Source organism: Fusarium subglutinans (assembly GCF_013396075.1).
Source record: "Fusarium subglutinans strain NRRL 66333 chromosome Unknown NRRL66333_c0000011, whole genome shotgun sequence".
Classification (NCBI taxonomy): Eukaryota; Fungi; Ascomycota; class Sordariomycetes; order Hypocreales; family Nectriaceae; genus Fusarium; species Fusarium subglutinans.
In genome coordinates this window covers 3,216-20,436 of record NW_023502074.1, presented here as the reverse complement: position 1 = coordinate 20,436, position 17,221 = coordinate 3,216, and the positions used below count along the sequence as shown (strand labels likewise).

At 49.3% G+C, this 17,221-nt stretch overlaps 4 protein-coding genes across 4 annotated transcripts; 2 read left to right on the top strand and 2 right to left on the bottom strand.

Moving 5' to 3' along the window:
* Positions 1-929: 929 nt before the first annotated feature.
* FSUBG_1679 (uncharacterized protein) lies at positions 930-2,026 on the bottom strand (the record flags this gene model as incomplete). The annotated part of the gene is made up of 3 exons (XM_036679371.1): positions 930-1,196; positions 1,248-1,735; positions 1,924-2,026. The coding sequence occupies 3 exons, from the start codon at positions 2,024-2,026 to the stop codon at positions 930-932; spliced, it is 858 nt and encodes a 285-aa protein (XP_036542775.1).
* An 8,141-nt stretch (positions 2,027-10,167) lies between these two features.
* FSUBG_1678 (regulatory amdA) lies at positions 10,168-13,138 on the top strand (the record flags this gene model as incomplete). The annotated part of the gene is made up of 2 exons (XM_036679370.1): positions 10,168-10,885; positions 10,941-13,138. The coding sequence occupies 2 exons, from the start codon at positions 10,168-10,170 to the stop codon at positions 13,136-13,138; spliced, it is 2,916 nt and encodes a 971-aa protein (XP_036542774.1).
* A 502-nt stretch (positions 13,139-13,640) lies between these two features.
* FSUBG_1677 (uncharacterized protein) lies at positions 13,641-13,914 on the bottom strand (the record flags this gene model as incomplete). The annotated part of the gene is made up of 2 exons (XM_036679369.1): positions 13,641-13,839; positions 13,907-13,914. The coding sequence occupies 2 exons, from the start codon at positions 13,912-13,914 to the stop codon at positions 13,641-13,643; spliced, it is 207 nt and encodes a 68-aa protein (XP_036542773.1).
* Positions 13,915-14,353: 439 nt separating this feature from the next.
* On the top strand, positions 14,354-15,592 carry FSUBG_1676 (uncharacterized protein; the record flags this gene model as incomplete). The annotated part of the gene is made up of 1 exon (XM_036679368.1): positions 14,354-15,592. One exon carries the CDS (start codon positions 14,354-14,356, stop codon positions 15,590-15,592), a length of 1,239 nt encoding a protein of 412 aa, XP_036542772.1.
* Between the last annotated feature and the right edge of the window lie 1,629 nt (positions 15,593-17,221).

The following is a 17,221-nucleotide window of genomic DNA, read 5'->3' as shown; positions in this document are numbered from 1 at the left end:
GAAGAAGCGAGGACGAGACGGGGAGGGTCGAGAAGCTTGAGGGGAGGTGCGGTCTAGTGGCGGGGTCAGTCCCATTTACCTTACCTTTTACCTTAGGTACATACTTTACCTTTCCTTTCCTTTTCTCAGGTAGGGGATCAACTACAACTAAGGTACCTACAGCCTAGCTTCAGTGTGGGGACAGTCTGAGTGTGAATATGGTTGACGCCTCTAACAGCCAACGTCTTACCCAATTCATGCCATTCTAATCTCACATATTCTCGCCTACAATATCAAATTACATTAAGATGAACACATACAACAAGTTTTGCTGCTGTTGGTCTCTTAGAAAGCCCTTCAACCCCTAATTCCCCCTTCCATCGTGGTCCGCTTCATTATCAAATTTAGCTTAGCAGCCAGATCAATATAAGAGCCCCAGCCACGACCCCAGTATCATCAATGGTTTATTACTATTAGCATATTGAAGACAGGGTCTCTCGGTCGTATCTCCTTTCTTTGCCCCCAACTGTTGGCCTCCATATTGTTACATCTGTGTTTCTAGTTTCTACTCATCTTGGTGGAGCGACCCTTTTCGTGAGGTAGCAAGAGCTTGACTTATACGGCATCCAAGCTCATTACTGTGTTAGGATACGAAGTCAAGGAGCTTAATATGACTACAGCTCTCATACGCTTAAGATTTTCATTACGGCTTGAGTTCGTAATCTACGTTGTTTGCTACCACCAATCTTGACTCATCATATGTATTCATGTCAACAGCTCCTGGAGCCCGTATGCTCGCATATACATGTTTGTTTCGTCTACTGTATCTTACATATCCTAGATGTACACGACGAATATGTCAACCTGTCCCTAATCAGGCATCGTAAGCCACCACCACCTATCCCATCACTTCAATAGTACATGACGTCGTCTCGCTTGTGACAGTTTTTTTATTGCTTCTTCAGCTCCTTCTCGATCTTGGCCTCCTGTGCTTCTGTGGCTACAGGATCAATCTGCTTGGCCGCCTCTGACTCGGCCTCTGGTTGTGTCCACTCAGCAACATCAACTTCATCTTCATATGCCGATGGTGTATAGACTTGCCCTTCCGCGCCCTCGAAGTTGATCTCCGGGTCGCTCATGGCGACACCGACGGCGTCTTGCCATGTGTAATATCGCTCCGTCAAGACGTGCTTGATGGCTCGCTGTGTCTTGAGGACCTTTCTTCAATGTCAGCTTCCCGCATATTATATCAATTCGGATCATCTTACCTCCTCGTCTCGAGTATCAATCTCTCGCTCACCGAATCCCAGCTTGGAGCGGATGAGCTCTTGCCTTGATGTAGATAGCATGTTCCTCTCTCGGCAACACACCCACCACAAAGAGTGTAGATCTTCCCACGACTTCTTTCGCAGCTCCTCGACAGACCACGCACGTCCATGCTCCTCAGTCTCTTTGGGCGTTGCCAATGCCTTTCCTTGTGCTGGGAAAAATCCCCACAGACCATGATCAGGGTCGACCTTGATCCTGGGCTTGAACTGTCGTGGCTTCGGCAGCGGGATATTTGACATTGACAGAGGCTCGCGAGGTCCTGATCCATACAGACTACTCACACCTCGCTTGGGGTTGTTGTCTTTTGTCTTTCGCTTGCATTGTGGTGCGGTCGTGGAGAAGTAGGCGACTCGTGATGTGGTGGCGGAGGCCTTTGATGATGAAGCCTGGACGAGACGACCGGCCAATGGCCGTATCGTACTAGGAGCTGCCATTGACATTATCGTGCCTATCGTGGGGATTAGACGAGGCTATTCACTATCCAGCTCGTCCCACGCATTCGCAAAATTTGGGATGCCGTAGCTCGCGGAGCCTCGGGTGCCGGCGTTACGTTGTGCCGACGTCAAGTATAGTCACGTGCTCTGCCGGACCACATACAACCTCACCGAATCTCACCTGCAGCCTCACCGAGCCTTACCAAGAGATGGATCTCAACAGTGGGTTCGCTGGGACAGGCGCTTGCAGAAGCACGGATACCAAAGTTTGGTACAATGTACATGGTGTTTTGGGGTGGGTGATGCGGGGGAATACTCCAGATGCCCCATCTCATAGCCATCTTCTAGAACAAAGCAATTGTTGCCAGTTCCTGACTAGGACCTAGGACGACCACCAAGAGCCACATCAAGGATGCGGGGAGAGATCCATCACCAGGAATGGGCAAGGCATGAAGTTGCTAACATCATCTTGGGCTCCACGTCTGGAGATCACCGCCGGTAGAACATGCGCCATCCATGGTTGTTTGATACTACTGCGTCACCAAGAGTTTCAGGTTTCAAGGAAGTATAACAGAAAACAAAAGTATAAGAAACACATATGTATGACATCCTTCAAACCTCCACGGACACATAATTACCGCACCATTGGGAACCGAACCATAAAACTTGAGGTCAAGAGGAAGAACGCACCAAGTTCAGTGAAACCACCCTATACCGCAGACTTGCACAAAGTCAATCTGCCATGGACAAGCCAGCACCAGCTCTTTGCGTTCGCGATGTCACCTTCAGGGTAGATCTGCACCCGGCATAACCTATGGCACTTGCGCTTGGCTACTGTACGATAGCCTGCAAGCGTCTTGTTTCGGTACTTTACACGTGTGCATGTCTTTCGTGTCCCTCGAGGACACGCACGCATCCGTCCATCATCTCATTTTACGGGATTTTTATTCACGCGTTCGTCAGAAGCAGAAAGAACCAACAGATCTGTGCTGTCAGAGCGGCTCCGAATAGCAGTACATACTGTGCTGTATACCGTACGCAGGCAGGAGGGGGTTGCAGTCAATGTCTCGGCGGCGTGGGGGTTCACCCTGCATCCTTGACCATCCTTCGTAATTCATAATGCCTGATTCAGGGATTCAGGGTCATGCTGGACAAGCTAGAAGGCCATGCAAGTCAGAAGGGCAGACAACCTTCGGGGGTGGTGAATGCAACCACCCAACCATGCCAACCAAGGCTGCAACTTTGTTAGCCGCTCGCCTGTGGAGTGCAAATGGTGATTGACAAGGGAGGATCTGCCGTAATTATCGCGAGACAGCTTCTGTAGTTCATCTTCACCAGGAACTTTTCCCTTTCCGTGCGAGTCGGATAAATGCTACAATGCCGCGGCATCCTCCGTCCCGTGACATGCAACATGCAATTCACAAGATCCCGCACTCTGTCTGTCGTCATATTTTCGTCGCCAGATCAGAACATGAGAGTGAGATGATCCCTGTACTGGGTACAACGAAGCTTCTCAGCACAAGTGCACGATATTCCACATGTACCGTGCTTAAGTCACATGAGTGTGAGAAACGTTTCGTCGTAGGTAGCGTAATAGCTCTCGTTCAGACAAGCGGCTAATTAGTAGTAAGCCGGGAATGATTGCCATGCTCTTGCTGGTTCAGTGGTTAGGAACATATCAAGAGCTCAACGAATCCGTATCAAACCTGATTGAGCATTGAGTCGGACCACAAAGATGAACCAACACCAGGCATCATCATTGTAAGGTTGCAGTTTCTCTCTGATTCAAAACAGTAACAGTTACGAGACCATCACAATGCGAGGTAGGTTTGCCGAATCAACACTCACTCCCTTGCCTTCCGCTGTAATCAGTACAGTACAGTAAACGCACAGTACTCGATAATTCCGTCAAATAGCGAATGGTTGGTGATGGCGTCTTGAACTAAAACACACGCTTGCTAGGAGCAGCCAAGTGTTGGTGGGGGGCCTCGTGGTGAACGGGACACCATGGATAAACTAGCCAGCCACGCCTGTCTGGTAAGGTTCCGCACTATCACCACCTAGTGAACAACGCCGGCGGTGATGGTTGTGGTGGTTGTGGTGGTGGTGATGGTGATGTGAGAAGTGGTGTTGGATGCAGAATGTGAAAGTTTGTGACGTAAATGACTGTTGTGTGTGGTTGTGTGGTTGGGAATCATCAAAACACTCGCTCAGTGTGTTGCTCCAACCGCTTCAATTGGTCTGCTCATCACGAGAGAAAGGGTTGGGAGCACTTTTGTGAATTCCGCACTCGCCCAAAACATTCTGTGTTTTGATGGCTGATCACTAGACTGGTCTAGGGCAGACCTTGATGTGAGGGATATACATTGTGATGATTTCTTTTGCGCTCATCACGATATCAATAATTTCGAAGTTCCCAAACTAAATGATTCTGACTCGTGCAGGCGTGTACCTACAGCACCGTATTTTGTATGCACGTCCAGCATTGTAGGAATAGTGTAAACCCTGACCAATCCTGATCAACGGTGATGGACCGTTTTTGTTGGAAGAGGAAAGCGTTGAGTTGATTGCAGGGAGTTGAATGAGTTACCTGCACAACAAGGTTTGCGACTTGCCCTCAACTTGTGGTGTCGAGATGAAGCCATCTGCTGCCATCACGACATCGCCTTATATTGGGTTATCCAGATCGTTGTGGCTTCTTACGGGTCTCCAAGCTCCTCAAGAAGCGGGAAGGGACCCAGTAGAAGAAGCTTGGTGCGTTGAGGCTCAACATCCTCTGTACGGCACCATCAGCGGCAGTTTATGCCTCCACCAGTCCCGCTTCTCCAACGATTGCCGAACATGGCACTGGATTGGTGTGGTGCATTGAAGCTCTGAGTGTGAGAGAGAGAGTGTGTGTACTTGCAATGTGCTTGGCTGGCTCCAATCACACTCAAGGAGATAATATCGGCGATCCCAAACAGCCATTTCTCTCAAGTTGCTGCCCCTGTATTCACTAAGCTGCGCGATTGTTTCGAAAGTGAAGCTCAATTATCAGATAGATTGTCTCCATTCCTTTTTCAAATGTCCGAAGCATTGGAAATCCTGGCTGTGCATGTCAGCGACTACTCCGTAGTTAAGGATCTATCGGGTATCCCAATGAAGCAGTTCCGATATCTGAACAGGGATTTTCCATCAAGGTGTGTCTCTTCCGGACTTAAGCTGAGAAAGGCGAGTATTAACTTATCCATTCCCTACCAGATTAAGCCCCCGTTAGCGAGCTTTGCTTAGGCCTGTGATGACATCTTAACATTGTTGCCTATACCATTTGTCAGCCATCAGCTGCAAAGCCTGCTAAGTAGCATTGCCTCGTACACTCTTAACACTTCTCTCAAGAGGGCTATCCATAGTCTGATGTTAGAGCACAGCTCATTCTCGAACGCAAAATAAACCGTTGAGACTCCATTAATAACGTTAGACCAGGAGTTAAGCAGAGTGGAGTACACAATGCTGTTCTCGGACAGCAGAGCCCAGAACGGGGCATGTGTGATATTTCGAGTCGGTGAAGTTTCGGGGAAAAATAGTAAGAAAGAAAATAGACGTCATCGCCAGTCATGAATGGGAGGGATAAGCGTTCTGTGAGACAAGGCCGTGCCCAGTACTGCTTAGGAGTCTGGCGTGACAACTGGCCCTGCGCGAGTTTGATATCAATATCGGACGACAACTGTGCAATTATTGCCAATGATTCTTGCACTTCAACACCACACTGATTTCATGTATCAACGAGATTGATAACAGGAAAGGTGTGTGGCCCTTTTGCCAATGATCTGGCAGTAGTGTTTTCCACGTTGCTTCGGCCTTGACACATGCCTGGCATCCGCACACATTCATTGCCTAAAGCGCGACGCCACCGAGGCAAGGGTAGGGTAGCTCTCAACATCAGGGACATGGGCTCAAGATGCTTCCAAACCCCAATGAGCTAGCGTAACAGCACAGTTCTCTCTTGTTGTTTCCCGGGAATGATGCCTGCTTGTCTCTCGGTGTTCCCGCTCCCTATGGTCTTCTCCAAGGTCCCCTTCTTTGTTTCGAATTGGATGGTCATCGTCCGATCACGGAAAGGACTCGGGTTTCTAGGCAGCCAGATTTGGCGGCCGAGTGCCCGACTCCGAGAGGTGAGCCAGAAATGCTTCTGCTGCAAAGTCCTCGTGACGGACGATATGCTGTCACCTTGTTGCTGTCAAGCTAATAGTTACAAGATGCGAGGGTTCTTGACAGGCGAGCGTCAGCGGCTCAAAAGACGATGTTTTCTCCAACTATGGAGTCCGACTCCTCACGGGAAGGACTCCACCATAACCTTCTGGAGCCAGAATCGAAGCCTTCGACTTCCCACCCTCGTCCTTCAGCAGATGCAATGGCGGGAAGATGAGGGGTTTCCAAGGGACCCTGCTCCACTGAGATCTGCTTTGGTGGGAACACCCGCTATGCTTGCGGGAGCCATTGAACGGTTGGCGTCGACAACAAAATGAGGGACCCTGGAACAACGTCTGGAGACGATGCTGTGTTAGCATTGGGTGCTGGTTCAATGTGATTACAGGCGTGCCTGCATTTCAGGGACAGCTGAGTGCGTGACCAAGAAGTTCCTCTGGGCCGATGCCCGGCTTTGATTAAACCCAGGCGACTCTCCGATAGCGTTTCCTTTTTCCACGGACCATTGTCTCCAACGTCCCAGGAGTACTTTGTTCTCTCGGCGAATTTTGCTTGCCTTCCTTTCCTTTTGTCCCCACCTTACTTTTTCCATTCTCTTGGCACGCTTCATCAGGACTGCAATAGCCGCCAGGCCATCGAAAGTTGATTCTGTCATGGTAAAGAATTTGATTGAGTAATGCATGAGTCAAGTGGCCGCCGTGGTAGGGACATTGCTTGTTTACTCATAAACTGAGCGGATCGAGCACTAAGTTCGCATTCTGAGCAATCTAGGGGAGGAAAGAAAACACAAAACCTTGACCTTAAGCGATAAAAATGTTTAGGTAAATTCAGCCTAAGTTTAGGGAATCTTTGATAAGTTTATTTTGGCACCCTAGATCAAGGTCCGGTGTTTTCTTGCTCCCCGAGGGCAATGTCGTGTCAGCCTTGATTCAAGACCCTTGAATCAACAGACTGGGGCCCGTTTTCGCTTGACTCATGGATCCTGCATATCATCTTGGAAAACGGCTTCTTCGAGTCACGAGCCGAATGTTGACCCATTTAGGCATATGGCTGGCCTCTAACAGTTAGCTGGCCTGGGAAATTGTTGTCAAGTGTGTTTCGTAGTATGAGGCGGTATGTCGGAAAGCAGTATTATTAACTGAACAGAGTTGTCCATGCTTGTTGCCAAGACCCGACATGGCCAGCGTTATCAAGCTGCACGCGACAGGCATGCCTGTGATGGTCGTATTCTTTGTCACTTGGATTTATTATGTTCATAACATGACCACGGCAAACCAACCATTGGTTATTGACCGATATGTCATTAGAACGAAAGAAGCAATTCGTCGTCCGGGCAATTGTGAGACAAACGAAAATCTGGCACTAGATCTGGACGTATTCAAATAAACAGCAGCCTGACTTGTCTCAGCTTTCTAAGGGCGATTTCATCTTTGACACTGGTTAGAGCAACATTACAGAGTAGGTAGCCGGGAAAAGCTATGTATTCGTGAACCAACACTAGCTCTGTAGCGTTCGGACTAGCCTCTACACTTGTTCACAAGATCAGGCAAAAAACGCAGGGAAAATGGTTCAAATGAGAAACGCTGCATGATCTGGTCGAAGAATCCCGGTGCGAACTCGGTGTCCGAGTCGTGTATGAGCCTATGAGGTAATGCGGTGAGAGGACTTGAATTTGGTGTGAAGCATCGTGACCTTGGGTGTGCAGCGAGGCCGGCTACGACACCGGGAATCGAAAGACTAGTGTCAGGTATCGTGTACAAGGGACACACAAGCGCGTTATGCTTGCCAGGTAGCAAAACAATGCGTACCTGTTACGAAATCACCCAACCTCCAGCATTCCCAACAGACGCCCCCACCCCTGCGAGCAACTTACCTTTTCAACCTATCAAGTGTACAGTATCGACCGTGCGAATCTGTGAACACAGGCCTGTTTGTGAAGTTGTTCGACGCGTCGTGCATCATCCTGGATGTGATTTTTGATAGCATTGTTTCCCTGTCTGTGTTCAGGATCGCAAGATGAGCAGGATCGTTGCAAGTGCCGCCAGAACCCTGGCCATACAAAACGACGTAAAGACCAGAATCTTGGTGCAAGAGAGATGTCAGTCTAGTGTCGCTGGTGACGATGATGAGATGGCAATTCAGTGGTTGCTACAAGACCTTTTATCATATGAGGCGGCGAACTTCTAAAGACAGCCTCTTGGTAGCTGGTTGATTACAGCGATGTCGGACGGTGAGGCCGGTAGACTTGCGCCAACGGTGCCGCGCAATGCTTCAGTTACCTCGGCGCTGAGAGGACTCTCGATAGGCTATAGCTGTGTGTTTCTCTTACAGGAGGAGGGTTTGCATGTCGAAGACGCCTCGTCTGGCGCACTTCTTTCAAAAGTCCCGAATCAGTTTGGCGCCTTTATTCGTACGATACTGCACAGTCGATCGCACTCTGGAAGTGTGTCTAGTAGAGACGGCACACAAAGTTTTTCTTCATCGTTTTCTTTCCCTTGTTGCCGGCTGGCAAGCTGAATGATGATGCCCTCTTAGACTCAATTGGAGTCTTGCGTTTCCAATACTATTGCTGATGACTTGGGACTGACACTGTTCGCTCCTATAGTCTATTACAAGAACCTGTGGATACGACGAGGGTACCTGGCCTGAACCCGACATGGCAGTAAGTCGGTAAGTGACGAGTAAGTATCCGTCCGTAGATTTCACCGCAAACTGCCAGCGAAATGAATTACCTTAGCAAGGTGTCGAGTAAGCCCCGAATCTGGCGGCTTAGAGCGGCAATGGCATGGCACCTGCGCTAACATCCAAGTTGGACAGGCCAGAAATATCGCCGTAGACCCGATTTGATTCAGATTCAAGAAGGATGAGGGGCGTGTGAAGAGTAAAACGAAAAAAATTCGAACCATCCAAGCTAGAAGAGGAACAAATTTGACACTGCAAACAGTTGGCGGCCATTATTGAAGCGTCTTCCTTGCTTGGCGCCGGACTCGGTACCAGATACTTCCGTCTTTACTTCGGTTACTGCTCCTGCTCTATCTTTTTCCGCCTGTAACTGGCAGGCACGCTACCGCAGCCGCGCTCTCACTGCCCTGATCTCAGTGTTCCCAGGCGAGAACAAGTAGGTAGGAGGTACCTCGGGGTTTTCAGTATCTTCCTGCCTCCCCTAGGTCGTTGTTCCCTCGTTTTCCATATTTCCTCGTTCTCTCGTTCTCCCGAAATTTTTTCCCTCACACAACTCACATACCATCGTCGACTCTGCTTTGGACTCTTTAGATTTCGTGCATCATCAAATACACCGCCAAAAAGCATCACCTCAATTGTCGTGATATCTGAAAGTCGATTTGCGCGTCTGGCGTCTGGCCCCATCAAACACGACCGCGACCCGCGACCCTCTGTGGCCTATTTTCGCCCTTTCCTCCAGATCCCAGCCGCCAGCTATTCTGATTGTGGTTCCTTTGCTTCGTTGTGGGCCCACTTCCCTTGACAACATTATCCACTTCCCACTTCCTCTCGCTGGTTCTTTACTTGCAACTGGGTTGGCACTTTGCGACCACGCGAGTACCGGCTTTATCTTACAATACATACTGTGCGTGCCGGCCAAGGGATTTTTACTAACGGTTCCGCGACTGGCAACTTTTCCCTCCCTTCACTTCAGCTGCTGCTGTTGCTTTCCTTCGCCTTCGACCGCTCCTCGTGATTGCGTACTAAGCAAGACCGAAAAAAATTACTTTAGTGCTGCTTCTGCATCGCTTTCAATCCACACCCGCACCAACCCACTTCTTTTTTCTCTCCTTCACTCGCCTCTTCTTTTCACACCCACCCACTCCGAACCCACTCAACGTTACCCACCTTTACAAAAACTGCCCTGACAGCTCGACCGTCTAGAGGAGACCGCGAGAAGAAAAAAAAAATAATACTTAAAAAGGTTCGGGACCCAGTTCTCCACTCTGTGCACCCTCTCCAAACCACTACCTTCAAAGAGGGCCCTGCCACGAGCCTCATCCTCCACCATCCGGGAACATCTTCTGCGGAGCTATACAAGGCATTGCATTTGATATTGCTTTGCTTCCTCAAGTTTTGCAAATCTCCTAAACCCCTCCTCTTCCTTCCCTTCTCCGCAAATTTTCGACTTGGACTTGTCATCCACCAAGGTCCATTGTACCCCGGGCAGCTTTTTTTGTGTCGCGGTATTCTCAACACCACGACGATCGTCACCAGCTTCGCGTCTATCAAGAGTAGCATGGACGGTCCTCACTACCCCTCCAATGGTATAAACACGACTTCTTCTGGTCAGACTTATCCTTCACCAACCGCGATTTCTCCCAACCAACTTCAAACCGGCTCTCCTCTACCTCAGACTCTACCACCGCTGCAGCCTCCAACCTCGGCCATGCAGAACATGTACGGAAGTCACCCCCATACGCCGCGAACCCCAGGCACCCCGAACACGCCTGGGTCGGCCTCCAACATGCCTACCTACCAGCAGCAGACATCGCAGCCCGCGAACCGCGCTGGTATCTACTCAATGGCCCAGAACCAATACCCTCCTCCCCAGGCCTATGGCACCTCTGCCATGATGCCCCAGGCGACCACTGCCGCGTCTCACCCACAGCCTATCGCGCCTGCTCCCGCTGGTGGTCGCGGCCCTCCCGTGTTGCGCCCTATGCCTCCTGGAGGCATTATGTCCCAACCTGGTGTCTCGTCACCTTATGGTCCTGGTTCTCTCATGCAGCCCACTGCGGTGATGCCAGAGGGCGAACCTCCCACTCACGTTGTTGGCTCTCAGGGACGACGCGGTATCCTGCCCAGTGCTCCTGGACGGCCTGCTGCCCCAGCCGCTGGTACTGGCGCCAAGAACACCGTGATTCCTGTCAAGGACGCAGATGGCAAATTCCCTTGCCCTCACTGCACAAAGACTTACCTCCATGCCAAGCATCTTAAGCGCCACCTTCTGCGACGTGAGTATAACAGCTTGTTGACACTGACAGATTTTACTGACGTTCCTTTTCACAGACACCGGTGATCGCCCTTACATGTGTGTTCTTTGCCGCGATACCTTTTCTCGAAGTGATATCCTGAAGCGTCATTTCCAAAAGTGCTCTATCCGCCGTGGCAACCCCACTGGAGCTAGTCACTTGTCGCACCCTCAGGCTCACGTCAAGAAGAACCAGCAGCAGGCTCAGAAGGCCGCCGGCCTCGCCCATGAGGGTGACCTCAACCACCTCAATGGCTTGGGCAACATGCCCGCAGACAACATGGTCCACCCATTTGGCATGGTCCCAGTCTCGGATGGCATGAACAACATGGCCCAGGATCAGAGCCAACTCTCTCGATCCAGCTCGCTTGGTCGTCTCGACAACGGTAACAACGCTGACAGACGGAACATGAACGGTCAGGTCATGGGTGCTTCGCAGCCCTATGGTGCTGACCCCAACATGAACCAGCAGCAGATGACTGGCTACAGCATGCCTCCCGCTCAGAACGGAATGCCCATGTATGGCGGCTCAAACACAAACCCTCCATCTGGCCTTGATTGGTCTCAGATGTTCCAGGCTGGTGCGCATCAAACCTACGTCAACACATCTTTCAATCCTAATCTTGGACAGACTCAGAGCGGAATCAAACCCGTACCTAATGCCGGGCCCGGAACGACAGGCGCCAGCGCCAGCGACACCCTTTTGTCGAATATGGGAATGCCATCTCACCAAACCTCATACAATCTTCTTTCTGACCAGATCCTTAATTTTTTCTATCCTCCTAATCAAGCCATCGATCCCTCCAGCGCGGGGATGAACCTCTACTTCTCGCCTGACAACGTCAAGGACTTCTTGGACAAGTACACTCACTTCCACATCCACATGCCTTTCATCCATGTCGCGACGTTCCAGGTCATGGAGGCGTATACTGGCTTACTCGCAGGCATGTGTTGCATCGGCGCCTGTTACTCAGACAATGTCACCCCGTCCAATGTTCGCGAAATGATGGATTTTCTTGTTGTCGCACTTCAGCGTGACTGCAAGATGATGTCTAATGCTGAACCTTTGGCAGGGCAACCGAGTCACGCAACTCGGACTGATATTGAAGAGCTTCAGGCTGTCTTGCTAACATGTATATTATTACTTTGGAATGGCAACCCTCAACAAAGAGAGCGGGCTCGACAGATCTACCCCTCTCTTGCAGCCAACGCCAGGCGACTGAATCTTTTCCAGTCGTCACGAGACCCTGCTTCTTTATCACCCCTTCACCAAATCGATTTTGACCGGAATACTTTTGATTTGCAGCAATGGAACTGGAGTATTTGGGTTGACCAAGAGCGTCGGAATCGTCTAATGCTTGGCGTCTTTCTAATGGATGTTGCCATGGGACTTTACTTCAACTCTCAACCCTTGTTCGATGTTATGGAATTTCATCTCCCTTTGCCTTGCGACGACACAGCTTGGGATGCAGACGATGCCGGGGACTGTGGTTCTGCGCTTGGCCTCAACGGCGATGTTGCCGCTCGTGATAAGAATCCTTATGGCACTCAGCGACCAAAGCAGCCTGAGATGGACTGGGCTCTCAAAGCTCTTCTGCACCCCTCGTATCAGATCCAGCCTGGAAGCACCAACCTTTATGGAAAGTTTGTTCTTATCCATGGCATATTAGCTCTGATTCGGCGGGCCCAGATTGACGGCAATGCGGCTCAGCTGTCCAAATTTGGAACGCCGCCCCCCAATGATTGGATGACTCCAGCTGGTCACAATAGTGGACGGGGTACTCCTGTGGAGGGGGCGGCTGCCAACGTTGACCCACACAGCCTGCAGGCGCTTGTTATCGCTCTGAGCAAGTTCAAGAATAACTGGGATGCGGATATGGCCAATCAGTTCCCGCCAACATTGCCGGGATCTAGCAATCCTCGGCGGCACGGCTTCTCGCGAGATGGCATCCATTTCTATTGGCTTTCCAATTACCTGCTCAAGCATACGCAAGCGGCGGACTTACGGCTATCGCCGGATGCTCGCTTTGTCCAAATAATCCAATTATTGAAGTCGGTGAAGTCGTGGGTGATGACAGATGGCGCGAGCAGAGGAGAAGAATTAGGATCTGTTGGAGAGATTGATGATCAGTATGGAGCAATGGATCTTACATTAGAGATGGCAAAACTATTTAAACCGCTTCCACAAGTGGTGGAAGACGCTGGCACTGCGTCTGTCAAGACGGAGCTTGACTGAGGGACGGCAGTATGAATTTCTTACAGAACCAAAAAAAGTATCATAGGGGTGGGGGCTGCATCTGGAGGCGTTGCGCTGCATTCTGCTTTGTTTTCTTCATTTTCTTTGTTTCCTGGGTCACTGGGTTTCACCAATGTGATGGTCATCTCAAGGTAGACCGGATTGGCCTCACACATCCATGGTTGGCACTGTTGTGCAATGCATTTGTCGAGAATAGACGGGAAGAGGAGTTGTAACTGCATATTAGACTTTGATCAAGATAGAAAGGGAGGTCTAACCGGTTGAAGGTCAACCGATAGACCATCATGACTTGATGGCTTGGAGCAGGTTAATGATGTTTGCCTATATTCTTTTGTGCCCAATTGTGAAGTATCATGAGTTTGTTTCTGATGTAACGAGATGATTCCCTGGCACTGCTGCGCTTTGTTCGCTATGCTTTGGGAAACATTGTCCTTGGGAGACGTGTAGATATAGTTTATAAATGTATTGCAAGCCTCTCAGTTTAGTTACCGTCTTTCTCGTTCTTTTCAACAGTGGTGATCTTTGGTGTGTATTTGTCCAGCACAGCCTTGTCCTCTTCGGTTGGAGTCAAGCCAAGAGACTTCTCAAGTGGATCAGTCAACATGAGTCCTCCAGCGCCCCAAGCGATGATTGCGATACCGACACCGAGGCGCGTCTTGGGTGAAAGGTTTTTGTAAGCCCTGGTTGTGTATGTAAGTCCTCGTGCTGAGGGCTGGCTACGGTTGAGCGCGAGGCGAGGCAACTTACTTGAGCATGATGGTTGATGTGATGATGGGAGAATGAGGACGAGAATAGTCAGTCACATGACCTGCGTTTCCTTAAAAAAAAAAAAAAAAAAAAAGACTGGCATCAATCAGCACGTAAGCTTATCAGTTTCCTGGAGGAATAGTCACACTTGAGGCTTATGGCCGTGAATCGACGGATGACTGGGACGAAAATAGGTAGACAGAGGTTTACAGTACCTTAGTTATGTTTGATGCGGAAAAGAATGTGATAGGTTTACCGTGGGGCGTGGCAGTAGCTCAGCTCCGAGGTTACAGACGAGACAGGACAAGATTGAAAGCTGAACTCTCTTCATATCTTGACATGAACATACCTACACAAACATACTGGTCACTTGTGAGGAGAGCGATAGAGCCGGTTAACTATTGATGCTCTATAATACTACACAAAACAACAGAACAAGAACAAATCATGGAGCATCACGAGCCAGTAGCATCGTCATCGTCATCGCCATCGCCATCGCAGCCCCGCCTTCCACATCTCCCATACGAGCTCATCAGCAACATTGCCGGCTTTCTACCAAGACAAGATTTCAAAAACTTCAGACTTTCGTGTCAAACGATTGCAGAATGTTCAAAACCGCTCCTTGCGTTGCCCAATTTCGATGGCGTCCCCTGGAGAAAAGACGGAGAAAGGCTTCATCATCTTTCGCTTGTACCGGGCTGCGCAGGGCGCATTCACGCCGTCAAGTTCAACATGGCTCGCTTGGTTGAGGAAGAGGTCGAATATGCTGCATCTCGAATCATCAACGCAAATGACCTCCATAGAGCCTGGGGTCCTTATCTCGAGACTCAAGATGTGTTCCTCGACCCAATCGAGCTGCCTCTTGACTTGGTAGTTCCAGCTATCATGAGGCTGCCCAATCTCGATTCCGTGTGCTTGACCTGGACGCAGTGTCCTTGGAAAGATTGTAGGGCAATTGACGATGTCTTTGACACGGAAGAATCCATGGAATTGGCCGGTAACGAGATCTTAGAGTCTCAGCAAGCCATCCTGGATGCCCTACTCAGATGCAACATATCACTCAAGAGCCTCACAATCGAGCCGGTAATGCATCCGTACCTGAAAATACCATCCATGCTGGATCCAAGAGTATCAACAGTCTTTGGGTCGGTGACCCAGCTACACTTGCATCTGAAATACGATGTCATCTCCTTCAAGCCAGACCGCCTCGACTACTTCATCTCCTTGATGCCCAACATCCGAGACCTAAAAGTGCACAGCACTCCTGTCCAGTTCGAGGCCAGCGATATTGACTTCTACATTAAGAATAGACTTCCTCACCTTGAGAAGATCGACCTGAGCTGTTTACAAATCAACTTTGTACACTTTGTCCGTCTGATTATCGACCATCTTTCAACACTCAAAGAAGTTAACCTGCAGAGTATATATGGATGGTGCGATCCTTTCAGTTCAACCGACATCGATTGGGATTTCATCTTCAAGCTTATGAAAGAGAAACTCGAAATGCTGGAGACGGTTCGAATCAATGGCAGGTTCAGTGACAACGTGGGCTGGCATCAGGTCTTCTTTCGTAACGATTTGCCTGTTGTGGACACGATTGTTAGAATCATGGGAGAGAAGAGCGATAGGCTTGAGAGGTATATACTAGAGGGAGGGGAGTATCCTCAGCCTTTGTGGAGGATTTAAGGAGCAAGGTGTCCATGGTGAAATGGGCGGTGTTGGGCATGGGACAATTGGAGGGTAATGAATTACGATGAGAAGGAAATTTTACTTTGGAGTTTTATGATAATGAGGCGAGTTGTATCTGCACAAAGACATGATAGGGAGCGAACATTGGGCCACTGTCCTTTCTGTCAAATCTCAAGTGGCACGGCGGCAGCTTCTAATATAAAGCCAAAATGTCGAACCTAATGCAAGGACTGGGATTAGGTATTTATATATGACCTGAGAGTATTGAGACTCAAAGTTTCTCGGGGACGTCATACTCAGGAGTCAACAAAGGCCTGCTGTCTTGAGGAGTTATGAACCGATAGTGTAATATGACCCCAAGGTGTACCCGTCAAGAGTAGCCCAGTGTGAATCAAGTTGAGTTGAACCTATTCATAAAAGAGCTTTGTGGTTATAGGAGAAAGTGAATTTGTTACATCGTTCATGTTAACAATAGTGTTCCTCACATCTCTTTGAAGGATCAGTTCTATCAATTCTCCAAAGTCTTGAAGGCGTGGTTCACATCTCGAGAAAATAACCTAGATATCTTAATTCTACAAGACATGGCCGCGAGACAAACACCTAGTCTTGAGAATATGTGAGATACGCCATCCGAAGTTTCTGTCAGATAATTCCTCCGAACTCCCCATGGCTTCTCCTCTCTTGCGTACTTCAGGGTCTTTTGTGGTAGTTGATCCAACCGGAGTGAGCATGCTATGTTAGCCATAGCATGATGGGTCTTGGATATTGTACGTTTACCAGACAGCTTTTAGAATACGAACGGCGCAGCAGAGACCCGAGGTATGTCATGAAATTTGGCTTCTTTCCTTTTGCATACTTTCTAGTGGTCTCTGTATGGAGGAAGCACGCTATGAAAACAATAGGTAGGGGTTTGACACGACGATGCCTGAGAATCGAGACCAATATCAATCATCATGATCGTTCGAATTCTCACGATGGCATTAATAATGGAAGTCTATTCGGTGCTAAAAGTAGAGGAATGTATATAGCACGTCATTCGATTATAAGAAAATTCTGGTGAAGAGAAGTGGCAGCACTTTTCAAGACATATATCAACGGCTGCAGCAATCACCGAGACATCAAGAGACGAACTGAGGAACAAGTAAGTTAGAAGCCGTTTCCGCGCCTCTTGACCAAAAAGGGTTGAAGGTTTGGCTGAAGCTCAAGTCGAGTGGCAACTGAAGGGAGAGCACAACCCTTGGAGTTGGAGGGGATGAATGAATGAATGATTATAATTGCTTTTTAGCAGATTTTGTCTCAGACTTGCAAGCTTGTCTCAGAGCATCCAATGCAATCTAATGTCGGCCGCGCATCCGCGGTTTATTAGACGCATCCAGTTTCGTTGGGCACTAAAGCATGTCACTTCCATTTCTCAACACGATGATAACTACTATGAACTGATGGTTAATGCTCTCTGCAACTAGAAATGGTTGTGAATACCTGTGCGTGCAGCAGCAGCAGCAGCTAATATCGGCCGCAGTCGTAAGCCGGTGACACAAGCCATTCTCGGTACTGCAAGCCTTGTTTCAGAAACATTCCCTTTTAAGGCGGCACGAGGGCTCTTGGAATGACAGGGCGCGGACTAGA